The sequence below is a fragment of the Falco biarmicus genome, chromosome 9 (genome assembly GCF_023638135.1).
Source record: "Falco biarmicus isolate bFalBia1 chromosome 9, bFalBia1.pri, whole genome shotgun sequence".
NCBI lineage: Eukaryota > Metazoa > Chordata > Aves > Falconiformes > Falconidae > Falco > Falco biarmicus.
This window is the reverse complement of record NC_079296.1, coordinates 49,863,921-49,887,315: the sequence shown is the minus strand read 5'-3', so window position 1 is coordinate 49,887,315 and position 23,395 is coordinate 49,863,921. Positions and strand designations below refer to the sequence as shown.

General features: G+C 44.1%; 1 protein-coding gene across 2 annotated transcripts; it reads right to left on the bottom strand.

Annotated features, from left to right (window-relative positions):
• Positions 1-2,982: 2,982 nt before the first annotated feature.
• On the bottom strand, positions 2,983-23,392 carry AP3M1 (adaptor related protein complex 3 subunit mu 1). 2 transcript variants are annotated; one of them, XM_056350947.1, is made up of 9 exons: positions 23,153-23,392; positions 14,230-14,505; positions 13,346-13,517; positions 10,689-10,826; positions 7,875-7,960; positions 7,369-7,502; positions 6,485-6,692; positions 4,996-5,140; positions 2,983-4,033 (listed from the first exon to the last, which is right to left on the bottom strand). In XM_056350947.1, the coding sequence occupies exons 2-9, from the start codon at positions 14,500-14,502 to the stop codon at positions 3,933-3,935; spliced, it is 1,257 nt and encodes a 418-aa protein (XP_056206922.1). In that variant the 5' UTR covers positions 14,503-14,505; positions 23,153-23,392; the 3' UTR covers positions 2,983-3,932. The 2 variants fall into 2 exon arrangements, with proteins under 2 accessions (XP_056206922.1, XP_056206923.1); XM_056350948.1 differs by lacking the exon at positions 23,153-23,392 and adding an exon at positions 15,949-16,003.
• Positions 23,393-23,395: the final 3 nt, after the last annotated feature.

Sequence of the window (23,395 nt, the reverse complement as noted above, 5' to 3'; positions counted from 1 at the left end):
AATTGTTAACTTGGGGGAGAGGTTATGCTCGTGTTTCTACAGATGAAGGTCCGCGATGGATACCTGCTGGCTGTGTGTGGCCTGAGCTTAGTGTGCCGGATCGTGGGAGCGCTGCTGCCACCAATCAACCCAACAACTAACGCGTGGTCTCCTTACTGAACCAGTCCTTGTTTGGTGTGCCCTTCCTTGAAACTGACTTGCAGACATTGTTGCAAAAAAGTGAATGTACAATTTTGACAAAGAATGTGGGGAATGAAGAATCTTACTGAAAGCCTTGATATCTGGGATAATTGATTACCTCTGTATAATGTTAATCCACAAGAAGTTGATATTGTTGGCACTTTGAATGTTGATAGTTGTTTTTATGTAGATGCTAGCGTAGCAGGAGGCTATGATGGGACCATGACACACATAAATCAACATTTGAACATGTTGATGAGCATAATGCACTTAAAGGCAATATAACTTTGGATGAAGCATGTAATGATGTAGTTGATTTATGGAGCTGATGGGAACATATTGCAGAGGTTCTTCTCTTATCCGGAGCAACAGCAGGGAAAGCATTAAAGAGTTAAATCACCTTGTTTGTTAGGCAGTTAAGAATGTGAGTCAAATTTGCCACTATTGCATACAAAACAGAACAACTATTGGCTTTTTGTTGTTGGCTCAAGGACATGGCTGTGAGGATTCTGATGGTATGTGCTGCACGGATTTTAGGTGCCCCATTGCAGCAATATGTTATCAAAATCTGCGAAAATGTCAGCCTTTTTGGCATCAATTCACTCAACTGGCAATATTGTTTGTTTGCTATTGCCTGGGTTACCATCATGTTTGCAAGGGCCCTGCAGCACACGGCAAACCTGATACTAGCTGTTCAAAAAGAAAAAGGGGAAATTGTCGGGGTCTGCAGCAGGTCTGCAGACAAGTCAGTTGACTTCAAAGACTTAGTCGTGCACCTTTAAGACAGGCACAAATTGTCAGGTATGTCAACTGGAGGTGAAGAACTTAGAACCGCAGCATACGGCCACCTACAGCAACAGCAAACAGCAAGCAAGAAGAACACAGAAAACCTATCAGGGTCTGACACACGTACTGTCTAAGATATATAAGTAATTTGCATAAATGATAAAGGCCATTTTGTCCAAACACAGCCACGCAGACATAGTGTTTTTCAGTCCGCCTTGAGCTGCGTCACCACAAACAAAAGACACTGGAGCCTGGGAAATATTGTATCGCTGGTTGAGCCCTAGACCCCAAAAAGCATATTTCACCAGTCTTCTAGGGCAGATTTTTAGCTGAATCACGGTAAGAATTGTTAGACAGAATTTTGCATTTATTTTCCTTTCTTTAAACCGAGTATTTGCAAATAAGCAAATACTTCACATTCAACAAAGATAATATGAGGCTCGTATTTGCCCACATTGAACCCCCAGCAGCAAAAACGACATTGCAATGACCTCAGAGGTCTTTCCGAAGTGCGGAGGGAATATATGCCAAGTATACACGTAGGAGTGGCATTCTTTGGAAAATAAAGACAATTTCATTCTCAGGCGTGTTGTGTTCCCTCGAGTCCTTTGGGGAAGTGCAGAGATGTCTCCCTCCACCTATCCCAAAGGCAGGGGCAGCCAGCAAGGCTCCGTGTCCCTCCAGCAGCACTGCAGGGGATTGAGCTGCATCCTCTGAGGAGACAGCCCAGAGCCTGCGGGGATGCTGCGGGAGAAAGCAGCCCCATCCGCAGCCCTTACAAGCCTCCCAACAAACACCGTTTCCTGGACAAAACCCATCGTCTTGGCCAGGGTGGTTTCCTACCAGGTGAGTGGAATTCTTGGTGCCAGTAGTGTTTGGTGGCAGTCTGTGAAGCAGGGGCCAAAGCTTTCTCAGAGACGGCAGCTTTGCGCGCGCGTGCCCGGAGGGTGACAAGGCTCGCTCTGCAGTGCACTGAAGGGAGGTGTCGGTGCCGGTTCTGGTACCGCGTTCTGTTCTCCGTTGGCTCTAAAGGAAGATCCTGCAGCACTTCCAGGCTGCCCATGCAGGGAGCAGCTCCAGCTGCTTGTGCTTCAGCTTGGGGTGTTACCCGTCACACCTGAAGACAAGACTTGTAGTCACATCACTGTTAATTTTGCTGAAACATGGAGTGGAACCATAGGATGAGTAATGACTTGACGAATGTTTCTCCAGCTGAAAAAGGTAGACTAGAAGGCTGGCAGCTTTCAATACCCGGTGTCGTGTCTGTACAAGCACGTGGCTGTGTTATATGCGCCGGTTTTTAGATGTGCTATTTTATCCACACTGATCTACTGTGATTGCAGACATACAGAATAGCTGGCTGTGGCCAGGTTTACCCTAGTGATGTCACCAAAGCTACCAAGACAGGATATATGCTCCTTTTTTTTCTTACTGGCTTTGTCAGCGTTCAGATGGGCTCCCTCTCCTTTTTCCAGGCTGGATCTGTCCTGGTATTTGAAATTTTGACTACTGAATGACTTCAGTTCCTGTTCTTCCATCTGAAGCAAAGGCAGCACCTGTTCATCAGCCTGTAAGCTGAACAGGTTAGGGGAAACAAAGGCTCTCCAGAACCTGTCCTTCAGGAATTCCGAACTGGGGTTCCTCAGCCTGCTGTGGGCTGGCCAATGTACGGCTTGAAGCCTGACAGGTACTGCGGAGCATGTACCGCTTTACAGAGGTTACGGGTTTACACTGGTGTATGAGGAGAAGTTCAGTCAGCTCTGCATCGTCACTATCGTGCCTTCGGAATGTCTGAATCTAAACAATTAACCATTCTCCACTTAAAAATCAAAAAAACGAACGGGAGCTTACCTGCCATGCTCCTGAGTGCCCTTGCTAAGCTTCAAACAGCTGTGCAGTAAGCAAGTTCAGTAAAGATGTAGGGAATAGTCATCGTTTAATTGCATATCAGATGTCTCCTGCCCAAGAGCATCACAAATAGTTTGTAACAGCGCGAAGATTTCACGAGAGAAGATGTGTTTGCAGCAGAGTTCCCTTTATTTCATAACATTAAAGCACACAACCATTAAATACACTTGACACTTCTACTGTGCTGTCTAAAAAGCTACGCACCAATGTACACATGGCACAAATCTGGTGGCATCCACCTCCAACCAGTGGAACACCTAAATCAAAGCAAAGGCTTCACATAAAAAATAGATCTTACTCTCTGCAACTGTATTCTTAAAAAATGATGGCAATGACGAGATTGAATGGAAAGAAAGTGGATTACCGAAGCAACAATCACCTCCCAGATGTAATGCAGAATGTTATTTCTATCAGCTCATCTGCAGATGGCACAAATGAAAGCTGATTAAGGCAAATGCTTCTTAAGAAAGGCGATTTCTTGTAAACAACAAGGAATTTTTTTTTTCTTCATCAGAAGCGCTTTCTCAGGAATGACACTTGCTGTGTCCTCAGCCCCTGTGGGGGACCCCTGCCCCTCTCACTGCTGCTCTCAATTTCTGATGGGGTTACACAATGCTTTGTGGAATGCCAGCTTGCAGCTGGCTGTGGGAATGGCTGAGCTTTCTTTGCAGGTGGCTGCAGCAGCAAAACGTGCCACTGCAAGACTTTTCCAGTGGCCTGTCTGGCCTTCGTATTGTGCTCGGCCTCTGGGCTTTGGTATCTGACTGGCAGTGTAGTGTTTGTGACGTGTTGTGGCTCACCTATATCAAACTATTCACCAGCACAACGATTCAGTAAAAAAAGAGTGAAGGTGTATTAGAAAAAAAGTACCTTATTTTAAAGCCATATTAAGAAAAACTAAGCTATGCTTTCATTTGAAGAGCTGCTGTGCACAAATGCTTTGATCCCAAACTAATCAGTGTCTATTAATTAATTGGCACCTAATGAATAGCAACATAAGTCACTAAGCTGTCAAGTTTTTTTTAAGGGGAATTTCCTCTTGGAAGTTGAGCATCTTCTCATGTCCTGACCTGAAATTTTCCTGCTTTTGTAATATACTTGACACCTTTAAAAGGCTTGTATTTTTCTCCGTACATGTCTAGGCGATTCACTTTCAGTCCTGAAAAAGACAGAAACAAGTACCAAATTAAAAGCAAAAAAAAAACAAAACCCCACAATCGCTCTACTAACCCAGGAATGCCAGCAGCTATTCATACCTACGGTTTCAGGCTGTCCCGTGCCTTCTCACAGGCATCCAGCCACTGGATCCACTGTGTTTCACTAGATTTAAACTAGTGGGTTGCAAGTTTAAGAGGAAACTGCAGGATTCTGTTCTTACACAAGGACTAACTGTCATTTACTCAGCAGTCTAGGAAGCAAAAGGACCACAGCCTGGTACCTGCCTGGAAAGGTACTACGCATACTACCAGCAATTCTCATCTAGGGCCTTCAGTCATCCTCCTGCTTTCTGAACGTGAGCCTTCGCTGTTAGGGTCTGAACCCCGCCGAGCTTGCTTGCACAAGCATTTTACACATGGACAACTCATGTGATTTAAGTGTTTGCAGACAGGCCTTGTTTGCTCTAAATTTACTTTTGCTGTTACCCTACAGCCTTCATTCGGATTTTACTTGCAGATTGTTTTGAAGATGAAAACCTTACCAGCACCAGAAGGAAAGAGTAAGAAGGGAATTCTTTAAAATTAATGGAGTTTTCTGACCACTAGAAAGGGATTTAGTGGTAGAAGGCTAACGCGAGTCAAGAGCAGCACACTAAATCATCATCCATCACTCTTCACTAACAGGATAAATTTGCATGTTTAATGCAGAAGTCAACAAAGAAAAAAACATTCTTCTGTACACTTCTCACAGTCTTTCTTGAGCAAAACAAGTGGGAATTCACAATGCCCAGTAAGGGAGTCTCCCAGCAAGGGTAACTGTTAGGTCTGGGTAAATCGGACTTTACTGTTCTGGACCCAGCTGACTTTAAACCAGCATCTCCAGTTTAAAGACTTAACAGCTTCCTACTTCATTTCCTGCTGCTACTCATTCCGTCAGTACCGATTTCACATAACGCCCACTCACCTGAAATTGCAAGCTGTTGTATCTTAAACTGGATGTTTAAACTTGGATTCTCCTCTGGCTTGGGGGCTCCGGACTGCAGGTTCACCATGCCCTTCAGGTTTGGTAGCTTCTGAGGGGTAATTTTGCCCACGTCCCACGTTAAGACCTTGTCGGGAAAGAAAGAAGAGTAGCAGCAGCTTTCTAGGAAACAACCTCTGAGCTCAAGTTCCCATCAAGCTTTTTGTTTGCAGGCTGGGCACAGTGTGGCCTGGTAGCCCTGAGACTGACCCCACTGGCAGGGAGAGGGGTGGTTAGGGCTGTGGCAGGTACAGTGGCTTTGCGTCCCCTGCATAGCTTTTGCCCTCTCAGCGTTGCTGAGTTGGTCTGTGCGCTTAATACATCTTGTTCCCTTCGTTAGCAGTGGTTGTTCCTGCTGTCAGATTGGGTCAGCTAGATCTGTGAGGCAAGGAGAGTACCCAGCACAAGAGGCGTAGGAACTTAACACACGAGAATGAGGAGGGCAGGAGCAAGGCACTTGGCAACAGGAGATGTTTAAGCTGGAGTTCACTCTCCTAAGGGTCACTTGCTCTCATTGATTCTTACACTTTAAAGACGCATGGAACCAAGTTGGCCCTTTACTCATCCACACAAGAGGTTTCTTTTTGTTCTTATCGTAAACTGAAAATTGTTGATAAATGCAGAAAAATTTCAGTTCTTTCTACTTTTGCAGTTACAATCCACCTAGTTATCCCAACTCTTGATAAAAACACAGTATAATTTATTTCTGGAAAGAGGAAAGGAGACTTCAAGTGTTTTTGTTGTTTTTGTTTATACAAGATCAAGGTCTGTTCTTTTTGAAACAAAACGTTACTTGGAGAGCTTTCACTTACGATTCACATCAATTGCTGACTGAGATATTCCAAGGGCAGCAGAAAGCTCAGAACAGGGTGTCAGAGCCAGAAGAACAGTTTGGCTCGACTCCGTTTCAGCGAAGTAGCTCCTGGGTACTAAAAAGTTTCAGGAGCTTTAGAAGGCTGAGGTCTCAAACCCCAACTCAGAGGCCAGAAAGCAGGAGTCCTAAGACACGGTTTTTCAGATCCCCTGTTCTCCTTCCTGTGTGTCTCCAGACAGGTCTTTCAGAAGAGGTTTTTGTTCTCATCTCCTGCTCCCTGTTTTCTCTGGCTACCTGTTTTCAGGTCTACTGCATTTTCTCCAGATAAGTGCATTTTAAAGAACATAGATTGCAAAATACACCACAGCTGAAACCAGCAGCAAAATACTGCTGCATCCACTAAAGGGAAATATTAGGGGAAGTGAAAGAGCAGGGGAAAGGAGGGGATATAACTCATGATATATGAGGGGATATATGAGATAACTCATAAACATAGGCTGAAGGGAAAGTTTTCTGCTAAATGTGGAACACTGCTCCAGTGCTCCAGTGCTCTGCAATAGGTATGACTTGTTCTGATGTAATCTTAGATATTTAAATAAATGAAAACTTAAGACTTACTTTAGTAACGGGGTCAAATGTATAGCTGCCTTGTGTAGCAGTGAGGTTCATATTGAGTACGGCCTTTGGCATGTGAACTGTCATGACAACTCCTTCCACTGTTTTCCCCATATTCTGTTTTGGTCCAATGGTAACATCAAATCTTCCCGAAGAACTATTTTCCTTAAAACTGATCATGTGCTTCACATATACAGGAATTGCCACCAAGCTGAAAAGAGAAGACAGTAGCTGAATACATCCTGGCTACTTCTCTGCTCTGGAAAATAAATCTCTTTCTCATAAACAGTTCTTGTGTTTCTGGCAGGTATTCAAGTTAGAACCAGTTTGTGTTGAAAGTGAAAACTGATACTCAGCTCTTCAACATCATTGTTGAAGTGATTTTATTAGTAGAGAATCACAGGGAAAAAAAGATTCTCTTCCAAATCACTTGTCCTAATCTCTTTCCCTCCATCTGTTTATTTTTTAAAGTAATCTCACTAAGCCAATTCTCAGAACATCCATCAGTCAAATCGGGCTTAGTTTGCAAATATTCAGTTTAGACTTTTTTGCTTTATTCTTTTTATGAAGATGCGAGTCCTCTATGTATACAGAGAATTAGCCACAAAGCATCTAGCAGCAACAATGACTGCCAGGGATGAACAGCCCTATATTACTGTCATGTGTGGTTCATCCCATTGAAGAACGATTGCCGAGTATCAGCAGCTCACTGAAAAACCATTTTCTTGTTGTAGTGGGGACAGAGCAACAGCTGAGACAAAACCTGAGGAGATGCATTTTGGCAATGACGGCAAAGTCTCCCATAACAAGGAGAAACCTGTAGTTGCTCAGGTGGAAAGCGGTAGGTGGCACAGCCGAAGAACTGGCGTGTCTGAACGGAAACGTACTTCTGTGAACTGACACGGTAGGAAATCAGCCTGAAATTCCCATCGGGAGGAATAAATGAAAGGACTCTCTCAGACTCCCAGCGTTTGAACCGAATACATGGATGGAAGCTGACGTCGTCCAGCAGCCGTGGGTTCTGTAAGTAGTGGCAAAGCAGTAAGTGAAACCTCATTGAGTATCAGCGGTTTGAACTAGCTACTGAACTCTACACAATTCCTGTTTCTTAGACTCCCGAGTATCATTCCTGGCCATTATCTGAGACATGTTACTCAGCTAGATGGATTTCTGGTCTGACCTGGTACAGCAGCTCCTGTGAGTGTATTTTTCTGTACAGACAAAAGCCATTCCCACTACTGAGTAGTGCAGCAACTTCTACAGTACACTACAAAACTTGTTATTTTTATATGTGTGACACATGAAGCAGTGATTGCACTTTTGAAATCATTTAACTCTGATCATTAAGAAGAATCCAGAGCACTTGAAATTCCCAAATATTTGCTAAATTTACCATGAAAGAAAGAGAAAGATCTGGCATTCCTGAGAGCTTAATACATGAATCGATAACACCTTGGATTTCTGCAAAGACTGTGGAACCTGCAGGGGGAAAAAAAGACAGACACGTAACGTTATTATCAAGGGCCTAACAAATGTTGTGAAGTGCACCTAGAGAACACAGATGACATTTGCACAACACTCAAGAACACACCAAGCACAGATAGCAAAGGTCATTCCAGTTACCTGTGGCCTGGGCAGCTTGCTGAAACACGAGCCAGAGCAAACAGCTTGTCCCAAATCAGCTAATTGTGCCTATGCCAGCTGTCAGACAGGACCTGTACTGGATGTGCTTGAACTGGTTGCCAGAGCACTAAGCAAATAAGATTTTCAGAATATGCAAGCTCTGCATCTTCCTTTCTTTCACCCTTGTCCCCTGTCTCCAGAAAACTAGCAAGCTCTATAGTGGTGCAGGGAAGTTGAAGTACATCAAAACAGCCAACAGCAAAACATTAAGTCTGTGTGTGGTGTAAGGCTCCGGATAACCTTGGCTTTCACAAGCATTGCTGGCTTCACAGTGGGATTATGTATTCATCTCGATGTTAAATAAATCTATAGGAAAAAAACTCAAACAAGCCCCAAAGCAAGAATACCAAGCGTCTTACCCAGGAAAGGCTCATTTTCTTAAATGCCTTATAAGGCCAGAAAGGCATGAGCAGGACTCTGGACTAACTAGCCCTACAAGCAAAGGTTACTTTAAAAGATATGTAAAAACTGTTGCTGATCTAGCCAAGGGGAAGGAGAAACTGTGGTTAATACTTTGCCTGAAAAGAAGGGAACCCATTTCAGATGAAAGCAGTTAACCATACCTGTATGAAACAAAATAACCCCCCTATTCTAGAGGAGCTACTTTACCTACTTCTTAGTCCTAGACAAGGTCAGGAAGAAAGATTCTTGCATTGCTAGTCCCCAAGGGATCAGAGCAGAAAAGAGTAGCTATTATTACTGCAGTGGATCCTTAATAAGAAATTTAAACGCTCAGTGGGCACTGATTAGGCTTGAAATACAAACATGGTCTGGACTATAACTCCTCAGACTACGCACTCGTACCATTCCTGGGAATCCCGTTGAGCTAGGAGAGTAACACAGCCATCAGGGGGTTCCGACTGTGGCTGCCACCTTCTTTTAGTTTCAAGATGGAGAGGGTAAGTGTTGGAAGAAGGGTTTGCTGGAGTCAAGAAGACGCTCAATATGAGTTATGCATCTTGCTCAACTTTATTAGTTTCTAACACTACTTATATAGAACCGATACACATGCATATTTGTAAAGCAGAAATATAACTGGTTAGTAGTCTCTAAATGCGCGCGGTTCTCACACCCCTAATTATCACAACTAAAATAAGCATTCTATCCATGTAGCTAATTGTGTTGCTGTGCTTCAGCCTTGTAGTTTGTTACTCCCTATCTTCCCATACCGGTCCCTATCTTTGTTGGCCCTGCACCTGCTTTCCCAGCAGCTGTAGCTTGTTACAGCCACGGCCTGTTGGCACAGCATAATTACTTGGTCTCAGGATTCAAGAATAGCTCAAGGCTACCTTTCTTGTTAACTTCAGCACAGCAACTTCAGTACAATTCTGATTACAGGCCTATTCTGATACCAGGCCTGGATTGTGCAGATCTTCAGAGATTCTAAGGCCATGCTTCTGCAGCCATTCTTCTACAGGTAAGAGATGCACAATAGCTATTTATGACTGTCCAGTTCAACGGTGGCCAAAGCATTTGTCGAATTGGTGTACGGAACCAAAGCAACACTGATGACTGCTACAACACCAGCAATGAATGAAGAAATCAGAGATTTGCTTACTGCCCTGTACCACCACAAAATGCTCTCACTCAGCCTTCAGCTATTCTAGCGGATGGCCCCAGTACTAAGTAAAACAGCAGGCTCCTGTCCATGCTGTAGCAGTTTTCTTCTTGGATCTTTTTTTTCTACTTCTGGGCACTGGCAACATTTACACAAAAGTTATCAGATTCCTCCTCAGAGTTAAATCTCAGATTAAAGATTTTTCTATTTGAAGATACCATGTTTCATTTACATGGTATAAAAGAAAGGATTATTAATATTATGCTTCATAGCATCTGGGTCCAGTTTCTATGTAAGGGAAACAGTACTATGCAGCTATTTTGCACCAATTTTGTCTTGCTATCATAGAATCGTTTAGGCTGGAAAAGACCATGGACGTTGAGTCCAACTGTAAACCTAACGCTGCCAGGTCCACAACAAAACCATGTCCCTAAGTGCCATGTCTACCTGTAAATCTAAGATGGGACAGCTGAACTGCTGCCTCAGAAATGTTCATCTCTCCTTGATGACTACTGAGGGAGCGTAGATGGCTAATATAGGCTTAACATCTGGCTTGTAGGTCAGAAGAAAACTGATGAAAACTTTTGTCTTGCCCACTGGAGGGCCTATGAGGACTACAGTAAATTGTTGGCAGCAACAATGGAAGATAATTTTGTGATCTTATTTAAAACTTCAACTACTTTTTCCATGTATATCTCTTAAGAGATAATACACAAACAGAAAACATCCAAGTACAGAGTATTTCTTGTGGATGTTCTTGAAGCAACCTAAAGCATATTGCTATTTTAAGATGAACTGAAGAAATATATTTGGGCATGTCATTTTAAATGGTGTATTTATATTTAAGATATAGATTCATGTATATACAACACATGCAAAAAAGCAGTTGGACTGTACTGGCTCTAAATATCAGCAGCTAAATGTAAAACACATTCAACAAAAAAAAATGTTTGCAAGGCATCTTACCTGATTTGTCTATAATCGCATCAATTTCTTCAATGACATCAAAATAGGCTTCGTTGTTTGTGTATTTTACCCCTGCTCTGCGCCAAGGAATGTTGGACAGCTGTCCAGTGGGAAGGGTGTCACCCACATTACTGCTGCCTTAAAAATGAAAAGGAACTCAAAATCAGTAAGTAATTACAAAAGGAATGTTTCAACTGCCAAAATTAAGAATCAAAGCAAGATGTGCCCTCCCGAATTTCAAACTAGAACCTGGACCACTAAAACTTCATTCATTAGGTGACCTGAATGCACCTGGAGCATGTGTCAGATTTAGGCATTTTAGACTATAATACAAAAATACAAGGCTCAGGTGACCAGGAGGTTTGAGTAGGAGGAGATATGGGGCTAGATCCTGTAAAAGATTTCATCACTACCATTCAAGACATCACAGCTCCTTGTGAGGGCCTCAAGCATGCTTTCCCCTTCTCCTAAACAGGGGTCCTCACACTTTTTACACAGGGGGCCGGCGCGCTGATTAAGTGGCAGGCAGTCATCTGCGGCTGCTTGGTTTCCCCCCCAAACCCCCGGCGGGGGGCGGGGGGGATGTCTGTAAATACCAGGGGCCGGATTGAGGACCCTGGGGGGCCGTGTCTGGCCCACGGGCCGTAGTTTGAGGACCCCTGTCCTAAGAGTTTTAGCTGTCCGCCTTCAGGGCTGATTTACTGCTAGGAAATGTTAGGGAGTAAGACCTGGAAGATGCCTTCGGAAGGTGTCTCCCTGCCCTCTGTTTGGGAGCTATTAGGCGGAGGCTCTCACCCCGGGTACCCATTGCTACCTCCCAGCAACACAACAGCCACATGTACACCTGACCTTGTGTCTCATCGATCCAGACTCTGGCCTGCAGACTTGACTTTCTGCCTGGACCTGTCTCATCATGATGGACTTTCCTGGCAATCACTGAGCTGTGGGTGATCCTGTTACTGCCTGATCCTGATCCTGACCTGGGGCTCAACTTCTGGGCTCTTTAACAGTGATGACTGCTGTCACCCTTAGCACCTGGTTCTTAATACCACTTAATGTGAAAAAAGGGCTTCCTGAGCTACCTTGTTCTAAAGTAAACTGATGATTCTTTAAAAAGGAAAAAAAAAAAAATAATCTTCTGTGGCTTAGGTGACTGATCTCCGAATCTCACTATAGTGGAAACAACTCCCTCTGCTAGAAGTAGGTTTCAGGACAGGGCTGCAGCTCACGTTTGCTTGTGCCCTTTAGCACAAATGTGGTGGCATGTCTGCCACGTGAAACAGCTTCACTGAGAGGCTGATGGCCAGTGGTTATCGTTCCTACACAACTCGTGGGGTAGGCCCTCTCCTAGCAAGCAGGAAACACAAGTTTTCATTCTTTTGAGCTAGCAAAATAACTCATACAGAAAAACTCCTCTCTAAAGTCCACCCTGGTGCTATAACAGATGGGGGAGGAGTTGCAACCACTTTCTCACTCCATCTGCATTGCTGAAGGGGAGCAGCTGCCGTGTCCGTGCCTCGTGTCCCTTGGCAGCCTCACAGGGTGCAGTGGTGTACGCAGGCTGGACTGCAGGCCAGGTAGGTGGGAGAGCTCTCAGGCTGCCATTTCCCACCTGCTCAGTGCTGAGCTGCTGATAGTGACAAGACTCAGGCTGCCTAGGCAGGTGCTTTAAGCTCCTGGGTAATTCTAATAAGGCTTTAGATAAAACAAGAGAATTTGATGGTGCAGCCCTTGGCTTCAGGAGCCTTAATTCCCCTTACAGTGGTGCACCTAGTCCATTAACATCACAGATATTTTTCAGAAGTATAACTACTACATACCATCCAAAACCACATTTAAACAAAAAAAAACAACCGAAAACCAAAAAAAAACAGAAATTAAAACTGATGAGGTTTATACTCAAAGATTAAACCTCATGTGCTAACTCAAAGACAGCTCCTTAGAGCACCACGCCTGTGTGGCCCTGCAGCCCACCTACAACCCTTCTCTACCACAACGGACAGGCAAAGACCCCGCGTATCTCTGGCCCCGTGTGACACCTCACGGCATACCTCCCTCGCACCTGCTTGCCAGCCAAGCAGATTCCACCAGCTCAGCTGACAGACATGTGGCCCTGTCACTGCAAGACATACCCATCTGCAACAGCCTGAAACTGGCTCCAAAAGTGATGGATGCTGATGGTGGTGGGGGTGGGGAAGAGGTTGAAGACATGTAATTTGCTTCCCTTCGTGCTATCTGTTCCCAGACAGCAAAGATTTATTAGATATCTGCTATATACCTTTCTATAATGATTTCTTACAAAACACATAACCTTCTCCAATGCCCCTCAGTTATTCAGAGCTTGGGGCTAGCTCTGTACCGACCCTGGAACACCTGTCTCCAGTATGTGCTGCCTTTACTGGGAACTGCTATTCCTGAGGGACTTCAGCAGCTGTGGCTGGACCAGACGGTGCCATCGGGGATATCAAAGGGGCCAGACATAAGCTGCAAATAAGGAAGAAGTTGCTTTTACTCAACGCTTACTTGTGAGAAGTGGCAGGACAGTGGCCTCACCTTACAGATTCACACCAATACCATACTATTTTTTTAGCTATGAGGCACGTTGGGGCTTTGTTTTTAAGCAGCCAGTCAGCACTGAAAATTATTTCTTCTCATACCTGTGATGGAGTTGACAACGGAGCGCAAAATTGTGGGAGGCTTAATCAGCTCCTTCAATATGTTAGATTCTGTTGCCAGTGGAAAGCCATTGTCTAACATTTCTTCTAGAAGTTCATACACAATAACTACGTTGTCCTTAATTGCAGTCTCAGAACATTCGCCGAAGTAGTCCTAAACAAATCAGAGATTACAAAGGAGAGGATTTTTATTCCTGTTAAAATGCGTTGCAAAAGTTCAGGTTTTTTGCTTACGGAAACCCTCCAATACATCAAGGAATTTTAGTGCCTAAACTGACCAGCTACTTCTATAGTTGTATGGTATCATATGTTAAGGTTACATTTATCATCTAATTAGAAATAAAGAGAGCATGAACAGTGAAATTAATGTAATCTGGTTTACTAATATATATGTCCCAAAGGTTCTCCCACTTGTGAACATCAGCACACCTTCAATTAGAAGACTTGTAAATAAGGAGACTATCTTTTGGCAATGCTCAGTCTTCACAGAAGTTCCTTTATGTACAGTATCTGTGAAATAGGTTGAAAACCAATGCACGCTCCGCAGCTCTTTCCTCCCTACAGAGTGCTTCATGACTGCATGCCCCTTCTTTTCATTTGTATAACATGAACAGTACAAAAGCTTACAGAAAACCAGACAGCATTTACAAAGTGGGATTTGGGTTTTAGTGCATGTACACTGGTAACTATAAATCAAATGAATACACAAAATACACCATCTTTTCCTCTGTATTCTATAAACCAGTGCTTGACTTAAAAGTTGCAAAGGGGAAAGTCACTGGCAGGAGGGTTTATTACCTTTCTTTAAAAGACGAAAATTTGCTTGGAATTATTTTGACTTTAAAATTATTTAATGGTGAACACACCTGGAAAGTATCTGCTACTCGGTGCAGAAATTCAATTACGAAGAGCGGTGGCACTTCTGTCTGTATGACAGACACAAAGAAGATTTTATCCCGATAGATGCTGATGAGGTAGTGATGTGGTGTTGAGATGACAGGAGGCACATTCTCAACATCGATTGCTTTCTCCTGAGCTTCAAAGAAATAATCACACACAGATTGGCTCACAACACTCTTCCAGTGCTTCTCCAAGAATATATCACCAGAACAGTTTATAAGAAACAGGCTGTGGATCATTTTCTGTTGGAAACACATTCAAATAAGTTAAAATAAACAAAAGGATATAAGGATTGACACTATTTCTTCTCCAAGATTGCCTTTCTTGCAATGGTTATTCTTTATTAACATGCGCTGCGAATTTAGGAAAAAGATCTGCTTTCCTCTTTTATTTAAACTCCATTTTCTTTATTTAGAGGAATGTTCCACCACAAAATTATTCCACAGTGGATTAAGTCACTAACATGTATCACAATGTAAGCAAGAAGCTAGCACCCTTGATTTCCACTTTCATCTCTATTTGGTATTTGTAATTATTTCTTAAAGAAAAGCTGACTTCCGTGAGTTGGCACTCACTTAAACATGTTTGGCAACATGTAACGGTAACATATGTAAAGTTTCATGTGGCAGAGGAATCGGCATAACGTTTATAGATATAACTACGAATTGCACTATCTTAAAGATACACTCTAGCTTGTTGGCTTTCAGCTATTGAACTAAAAAAGTGGTTTTTATTTGCTGGCTAATTGATCTTTTACTTATGATCTATGCCAAGCTGCACTTGGATAAAGGGTTGGGATTCATTAAAAGTACATAGAACTAGGAGTTTAAATCTGACTTAATGAATAAAATTGCCTCAAAAGCGCTTGACACACAGGAAATATGTTTACAGAAAATGTTTTACACTTAAAAACTAACTCACTCATGAAAAAGGGGAGTATGAACTGCAGATGAGGAAGTCGTCGGTTTTTCTTCTATCTTTAAAGATTTACAAATAACATGCTTCAGCCACTGATCCTTCATTTCATGCACAGGACAAGATGCTTATCTGCCTTTTTTGTAAAACTGATTCCCAGTCTATTTCTCAACTTTCAATGAGATAGCAAGTGAACTAAGTTGTTGATTCAAATGAAATGAATAAACTATTTTCTCCACATCTACAGAAGAGACAAATGCTATCAGATTTCAGGTTATCTCTTTAGCCTTTACATGAGACAGATACAATGCTTTAATTGCCCTGCAACATAACCATCCTCTGACAAAAATAAGGTCCATGTTTGAACTCAGGCTTAGAAAACAGAACAAATTGTAACCCAAGCACCGGCAGCTCTAGGTAAAGGTAACCTGGTAATTACACCCTGCACAGATTCATTCTGTAGTTGGAGAAGCTGCCCCTGCCACTGGCCGTTCATCCCTTCTGCCTCCCAGGTACCGATCTCAGCAGACTATGTGGCTCTGCAATTACCAATATTAGGAAACTGGTCCAGCCCAGAAAAAGTAGTTTTTGGTCGGATCAGCTTCCTTATGCCAAGTTATTACATTGCCCGAGTGCTACAGCTGGCACAGAGGAGGTGGTGGAAATGGGCTGATGTGAGCAACAGAGATACCCCGAAATGCAGCGTATTAGCCTTTGGAGGAATTCAAAAGTGGCTGGAATGAGACCAAACAGTTACTGGGCATCCATACCTTGAAACAGGAAGACCACCATCAACTCTGCAGGTCCAAGAGAAGCCAGATACATCTACCAAAAGCGTACCATAATTTTAATTAATCTTAGGCTATTTGGTCAGGATCATGCCATACAAAGCAGAGAGAATTTGCTCTTTCACTGATGTTAACTCGGGCACAAAAATGTGAAGATGGCACAGAAGCATCTAGATGTAAATGGCCCAGTCCCACGGAGATTTTAAGAAGTCCAAACACTGTATGGTTAAACCTCACTCCAGAATACCGGAATAAGCACTTAGCTCCATTCAGAGCGAGCTCTCGTTGCTGTGTCTGAAGCCAGACCGCCCAGAGTACTAGGCTGACCTCCCAACACTGAAAAAGTGGTCTGGCCCTGTAGATCTTGACAAAACAAAGGTACGTCTCCCAAAGCTCACCAGAGAAGGTGAAAAAAGACAACTAAAGAAGCTTTAGTTAGTCGGCTACTTCCCTCCACCTAAGTCAGCAGATGCGGGAACGGAGCCAAGATCCAGCTTTTCAAATTCTAAACTCCAGCTGCTCCTTCACATGCATGACAGCAATGTGCTCATCTTCACTGAGGCCTTGCCAGATCTTGGATACTTCCTGCTAAGAGCATGCTGTCTTTGGTGGTAGACACAAAAAGATCAATAGTCAAAATGTGGACAGAAAAATTCAACTAAGCCACTATGGTTACATATAAAAGGAAGTTCTTTTGCAAACTGTAATTGCCAATTTGCTTAAAAGTGGGAAATAAAATAAAGCTACAAAGTGTTATTGCAGATATTTCCACTGTCTCTCTCCCACACCAAATTAATCTCTAATTTAGTTTGTTAAAAAATTGGACAACTTTAATACTGTAAGCACAGCATTCTTATAAAGGAGATCTGACACAATTGCTTTAATCCAGTTCAACTTACCATGTTCTGAATTTAGCCACTGCTGAACATTAAAACCCTCCAAAAATCTCCTGGATAGCCACACAACGGTGGCAAGTATAATCAACCACTGAATGTCAGTATTGTTCCACACCAAGGCAGCCCAAACATATGAAGGTGATCAGCTATAAAGCTTAGAATAGTTCTCTGTACATTTTAATATGGTTACAATAGCATATCTGTTAACAAATGCAAGACCCAATTCCTAGCAAATGCACACAAGGCTGCATAGGAGAGTTACAGTACAAGCAGCACCAGTAAGGCTCCACTTCCAGCAGACTGGATCTACAACCCGCTGGGGAGAAGATACACTGGAGACTGCAGGCAGCTTCAGACGATACTTTGACAAAGTGTTATTAGAGAGGTGCAACAGCATTTTTAAGCCCGAGCAGCTATCCTGCTGTTAACGCTCACACAGCTTCCATTGATCAGAAATGAGTGCATTTGTCACGATATACTTTTAACAAGCGCAGCCCTGCAGCAGGCCCACGTAACTGCTGCCTGAATACAGCCACTTTGTTCTACTGCGCCTGCCGCAAGCTCCTGGCACACAAAATGGCTCTGTTAGCAGGGCGGCCTCTTCTTCTGTGGCAAGTCCCGCTTAGGATATTGGACCATGATCGAGGCAGGCATGGGTAGCCAGAAAGCGCGGCAGTGCTGGACCACCACGCCTTTTCATCCATCTGCCCCAAGCTGCCAAGGTTTGCGTGGCCTCCTGGTGAACTGCTGTAGCAAACCGATCCAGGGGACCATGCCTGGCAGGTAACAGCTTTACAGGATCTGTGGAAACTGAACAGTAAAATCCCACCTAGCTCCCTGCCCTGTCTTCTGGGTAGGAAGACAGGGAATACAGGATCTCCCATGATAGATAATTATTCTGCTTCTAGCATTAAGAGTTCCCTTCAAAACCCCTCACATACTCCTTTCCTCGCTCACAAGTTTTAGCAGAGAACACTGATGTGCTGCTAATTTGAAGCACTCTAGAAAATCGAAGCTCTCTCCTTGCAGTTTAAGTGCAAAGCAGGCAGACGCACGGGCGCGAGCCCTGCTCCATCAGTCAATGGGCAGCTCAGTTTGTATGCTTCCCAGCACTGACCATAATAAAGCAGCTCCTGTAGCAGTGGGGACATTGGTCTGTTATACACAAGACAGTAATTTGATTTATCCTGCACACTGTCAATCAGCTGGCACCAGCCAATTAAAGATGGGTTTCATGTTGGATATCTTACAACTAGCAATACTACAAAAATATCTTATATAAGCTATTATTTAGCAAAAAAATACTGACAGTGCTCCCAATACTGCAGATTTCCCTGCTCTTTCTGAGTGTGAGATTTAATTTCACATAGACATCCCTGAATCCATTTCTCAGTACCCTACCTTCTTCTATCTCATCAGAACATCAGATTTGCAAAGAAAAAAAGATTTAAAAATGCTGAACATAAGAAATCAATCTAGTAACAGTAAGATTCCTCACACCAATAGGTCAAGTTAATACTTGTGGCCAAACAGCAAGGCATGTTAAGACCTGCAGCACTTTGAGGGCAAAGGTCTTGAATCAAAGTTCGTAAGTTTAAAAAAACAGTAGCAAAATCACACTGCCAAAATTTACGAATCGTGAGAGTACCTGTGCAGCAGCATTCACACGCACCACGGCGAGGTGGCAGCGTAAACCCACTCTATGTAAAATACTGAAGGTGTCCTTCTAGGAATATTTCAAAAGGACAGCCTCCCAGCTCTCTGCTTTTAGGCCTACCTAAGAAGCAGACTGAAGACGTCCATGGATTATCACCTGCATCTTTAGTCCAGAGCAAGCCATCCAAGCTCATCTTTAGGAGGCCAACAGCCTTCTATACCACTGCCTGCCTGAAAGGCATCTGATGGGCACTGCAGCAACAAGCAAACCAGCAGAGGTTTGGCAGCTGCTTCTCACAGATCCCATCCTTGCTGACACAAGGAACTCCACATGATTCTTTGCAGTCATTTTCATCCTACCAGAATTTGAACTCCTGACAGAAAAAACCTAAATATTTTAATTCAGGCATCTTCAATATGCTGTTTCCAAGCCTGCATCTTTTCTTTTGACTACATCTGGATTTTGCGATGCTACTATTTTTTCAGTCTCTTGGCACAGAAACATCTGGCCTAAAGTCACAGCAGGCTCAAAAGACAGAAGCGGAGCTCACTGGCAAGAGGGAGAGGCTGAGAGCATGGGAAAAAAGACTGATTGCACATGCTTGTCCTTAGCTACGATTAAGTACTCTAAAATGTAATTAATGCAGAAATACCGTTACCAGCTGCTTTTCCATAACACTGAGCTGAGTTACAGTCAAAGTTCTGAAAACCAGGAAGCGAGGAATTTATCACTGACCTCTGCAATGCCCTTTAGAGCTAGTAATAATGACTGAAAACAGCTCAAAATGGGACAATCACTGGGAAAGTATTCCATAGCTTCCATGTTCCCTGCATTTGGCATAGCTGCTCTGAAGGGTGGAAGGATTAGTGGGGGTGGACTCTCTCAGCCTCTGTTAGGTATCTGCGGAAATAAACTAGTGACAAGCGAACGGGAAGTAATCAAATACTTAATCTGGAGAAACAAATAAGCTAAAATAGGAAGTTCTATTTTAAAACTGGTATTTTTGTCACAACCAGCTGGTTGGTAGTTTAGCTTTTTCCTATAAATTCAAGATGTGACACAAACATGCCACAGATGTGGAAAACTAAACCACCTTTGCTCCCCACCTCCCCAACCCCATTCACCAGCTCTTAAAAAAGCAAACCCATGAAGTCCTATCAAACACCTGAACGTCGATTTCAAGATGGCCAACACGGCAGCTTTGAATGTCCGTATACCTGCCCGAACCAACCTGACACAACCTTGGAAGTTGTGATGCAAAACCAATACACCTGGAAGTCTCCGATCTTACTAAAATGTGCATGTGCTGTAATTTCAAAGTTTTTGTAAGGCTCCTATCACTGTTAACATATCTTACTGCTGCTGCTCAAGACCACTAATCTTTTTGCTTATAAGATGCACACAGCATACATAACTGCACATTACAGTGAAAACATTTTTGCAACTCTGCTTAAGAACTGCCGGGTGTCCCTCTCTGTTAGTTAAACAAAACTCCCCTAATCAAATCAACCGTAACTTAACACCATGAAGTGCTTCTATCTGTACAACTACTGAGATGCCTATTTTATCAGCAAGATCATCCCTATTAAAGACTAAGCACTTCGCTTCCCAGATGCTCAGTATACATTTATCTACCCTTACTCTCACTTAAAACACTGTTAGTAACTTTCTGGGATTGTGTTTTTAAAAGGAAATAGTCCTTTGAGAATATTCTGCAGTTGCCTTACATCAGCATTTGGTGTTGGTAACAAAATTTCCAACTTCCTCCATGCTTTTACTAATAACATTCACAGTCTGCTTAAGAATTTGTGCAGCATTTCATCTACTGACTGATGAGCTTTCCTGTAATACATTTGCATGGCGCCTCTGTTCAATGTAGTTCCAGTATATATCCTCTAATTGCTGGCAAGATAGTTCCATCTCTTGCCAACGGAACAATATTGGAGCCTGAATAATCGAACAATGTTAGATCCTGAATAACTGCAGCTCCCTTCGGGACCCGCAAGAACAGAAAGCTTCACTGTAAAAGCTGAAAAAGCAAGAGTTTCTTAGGAAAAAAACACCAACCAAAACAATCAAAAATTCATTGCTAAAACTAAATTTTTACATGAAGATGGAACATTTCTAACACAATTTACAACTAAATCAGCTGCTTTAGGACTAAAGGGGCCATTTAGGAAATCCACTCTCTGAAAGCAGTACTGAATAGATGTGAGATGGCCAAATGGACAGAGGTATGGTGAGTATCTTGTCATGCATTTACTGTCAATGGGATTTTCATGAACAGACTGGTAATTAGGTTCGTATTCCAGCCAAACCATGGAGAACTCTACACAGCCAAGGCAGCAGGATTCAATCATAGGCTACAAAAGCCTCATCTCAATAGTTCTTTGGGAAGATGTTTTCTATCGTGCTCTCCTTATTCACTGCTCCAGCAAGTCTGACGGACTGGAGTGACAGTGCTACCAGCTTTATACCGTTCTTCTTTGCAGGCTCTATTTTAAGAGGCACTTGAGGCTCCAGAAAGGACAAGCAGAGTGCCAAAGAGCCACGCACTACTGAAATGCTTGATCAGAGCCAACAGTATCACTGGAACCCTGCTGTAAATGACAGCTCTTACTCGTGTGTGCACTCTGCTACACCTAGTCCAAACACAGACAGTAAGAAGGCAGCACCTAACCACTTTTACCTCCCTTCTCTTCCATGAGAAGAGAGCACAGCAGCACTCTTTACCTCTTCAATCCCATATGAATAAAATCAGGCTCCTGGATACTAGGTCTTAAAGAATCTTCTACTAAGTTTGTAAAAAAGCAGCCTCTCGTGCGTTATGTTGAATAAGCATTAAAATAATTAGAGTGACTTTCTCTGCATTAACTAAGTTTTGAAAGTTATATGGAAAGCTGTAAGTTGGGAGAAAATACAAGGGAAGTAAGTGGAAGGAACTTAACATTTTAAAAAGGTTTAGTTTGTTTTCTTCCTGTAATTACAGCCATGAAGTACAGCTGCCACTTGTCACCTGCTGTTCAGACCTCTCTACCTCAAGGACTTCAATTTCTCTTTCATGAATCCTCATGACAAGGTTTCTGTTTAAGATTCCTAGCGCAGAACTGCTTGTAATGAGAGCTTTGTCTGAAAGAGTAACTGGGACTTAGCTGGTGCATAGCTATTTTGCGCAACAGGAAATCTCATTTCTGGACAAGGACAGCAAAATTAAGCACCACAGTGTGTGCAGTGGCCTTAATTTTTAATTCGCCATCTGCAAGGAATTTTCAGGTACGTGCACAGATGGAAAAGAACCTGCTTGTCCCGTTTATCTTTTTTTTCCTCCAAAACCAGATTTGCTTGTGTTTTTGAGATAGCACCCAAAACATCACAGATTAAATCCAATGAAATACCACTCAAATGGTTTTTGTTGGTTTTGGGGGGGGGGGGTTTGTTTGTTTTTTGTTTTGTTTTGTTTGTTTTTTGTTTTAAATGAGAAGCTGTGTACAACTCAAACCTGCTAGGAACTGCCAGCTGAATCATTCTCATGGTTGGCGTAGTCAGTTCCTTTGTAAAATACTGCTTCCATCATTTTACCTCTTGCAAGAGCAATTTAATTTGCTTGTGCTCTTCTTGCAAAATAGCTTTTCCTCTCCCATGCTGCAGCCTGCCTTCTATGAACATGAATTTTCAAGTATGATTTTTCTGGCCTGGTTCTTTATACAACAGCTACATTTAATGGCGAAGCTATTCCTCCAGTTTGATCAGCATCTAACAGCTACAAATCGTTTGTCATACCAAAAAGATGGCAAATGCATTGCTACTTCAAACCTGATTAGCAGCGAAAGAAAAGAAGTGACAACCTCCACTCAGCAAACCCCGTTAGGCACCGAAGGGCAGCAGCGATGTGCGGTGCACATGCTGGGGGGGATAACGGATTAATTTCTAGTGCATATTATGCAAATCCACACTCCCAGGTCCCCTTGCTAATTCAGCAAGTACAGCACGACCAGAGCGACCATGTTTGCAGCGGTGCTGCTGAGGAAGGGCTGAGGTGAGCGGGGTGCCAGCCCCCCCCGCAGCCCCGCGGCTTCGCCTCACGTTTCCCACCCAACCTCCACCGGCAGCCCCCGAATCGGAACTGAATTGAACCAAAGGGGCTCCCCGTGCACGATCGCTCCTTTCCCCCGCTGCTCGTCGCTTGAGAGCGGCCTGTGGCGGGTCCCCCGGCTCCGGGCCCCTCCGTGAGGCGGCCGGCGGGGGGGGGGGCTCTGCCCGCCGCCCTGACAGGCGCTGCCGGGCCTGCGCCCCGCCACATGCCCCCAGCAACGCAGGTTTCTTTAAATATTTTATTATTATTCGAACACGGAAATAATAGGTATTTTAAATAGACACCGAACAGCGGAAATGGACGCCGGTAAAACGGGAAGTCTGGGATTCCTGGGGCACGCTCCTGCTGACAGGAATGTCACCCCCGCCCGCCGCCAGCCGCCCCCAACCGCCGGGGCCGGGCACAGGCGGCTCCCCCCGGGAGGTGGTCCGCCACCCGCTGCCGCGGCCCTCCCCACCGCGCCTGCCGCCGCTTCCCCCGACGACGGAAACCCACTCCCCGCCGGTGAGGCCTCCCTCAGCCGCCCCACGCCCCACATACCTCCCCCGGCCCGCTGCGGCCCGCTCGCCCCGGCCCGGCTCGGCCCGTCCCGGCCCGTCCCGCTCCCGGGGCAGCGGCCAAGATGGCGGCGAGGCCCGGCAGCGCGCGGGGCCGCCCCCCGGCGGAGGCGCGGGCGGCCGGGGCGCTGCCTGCGCTGAGCGCCGAATAACGGGCGCTCCCCCCTGCACCCCGCCAAGGCCCGCCGGCCCCGCCGCCGCCGCCAGCCTCCCGCCGGCAGCCCTG

Excerpts from the sequence above, each read along its gene's own strand:
- AP3M1 (XM_056350947.1), bottom strand. The coding sequence starts at position 14,502 with ATGATCCACAGCCTGTTTCTTATAAACTGTTCTGGTGATATATTCTTG. Across the intron at positions 13,518-14,229 it reads GAGTAGCAGATACTTTCCAG|GACTACTTCGGCGAATGTTC; the intron begins GTGTGTTCACCA and ends TGATTTGTTTAG. Across the intron at positions 5,141-6,484 it reads CATTTGACCCCGTTACTAAA|GTCTTAACGTGGGACGTGGG; the intron begins GTAAGTCTTAAG and ends TTTCCCGACAAG.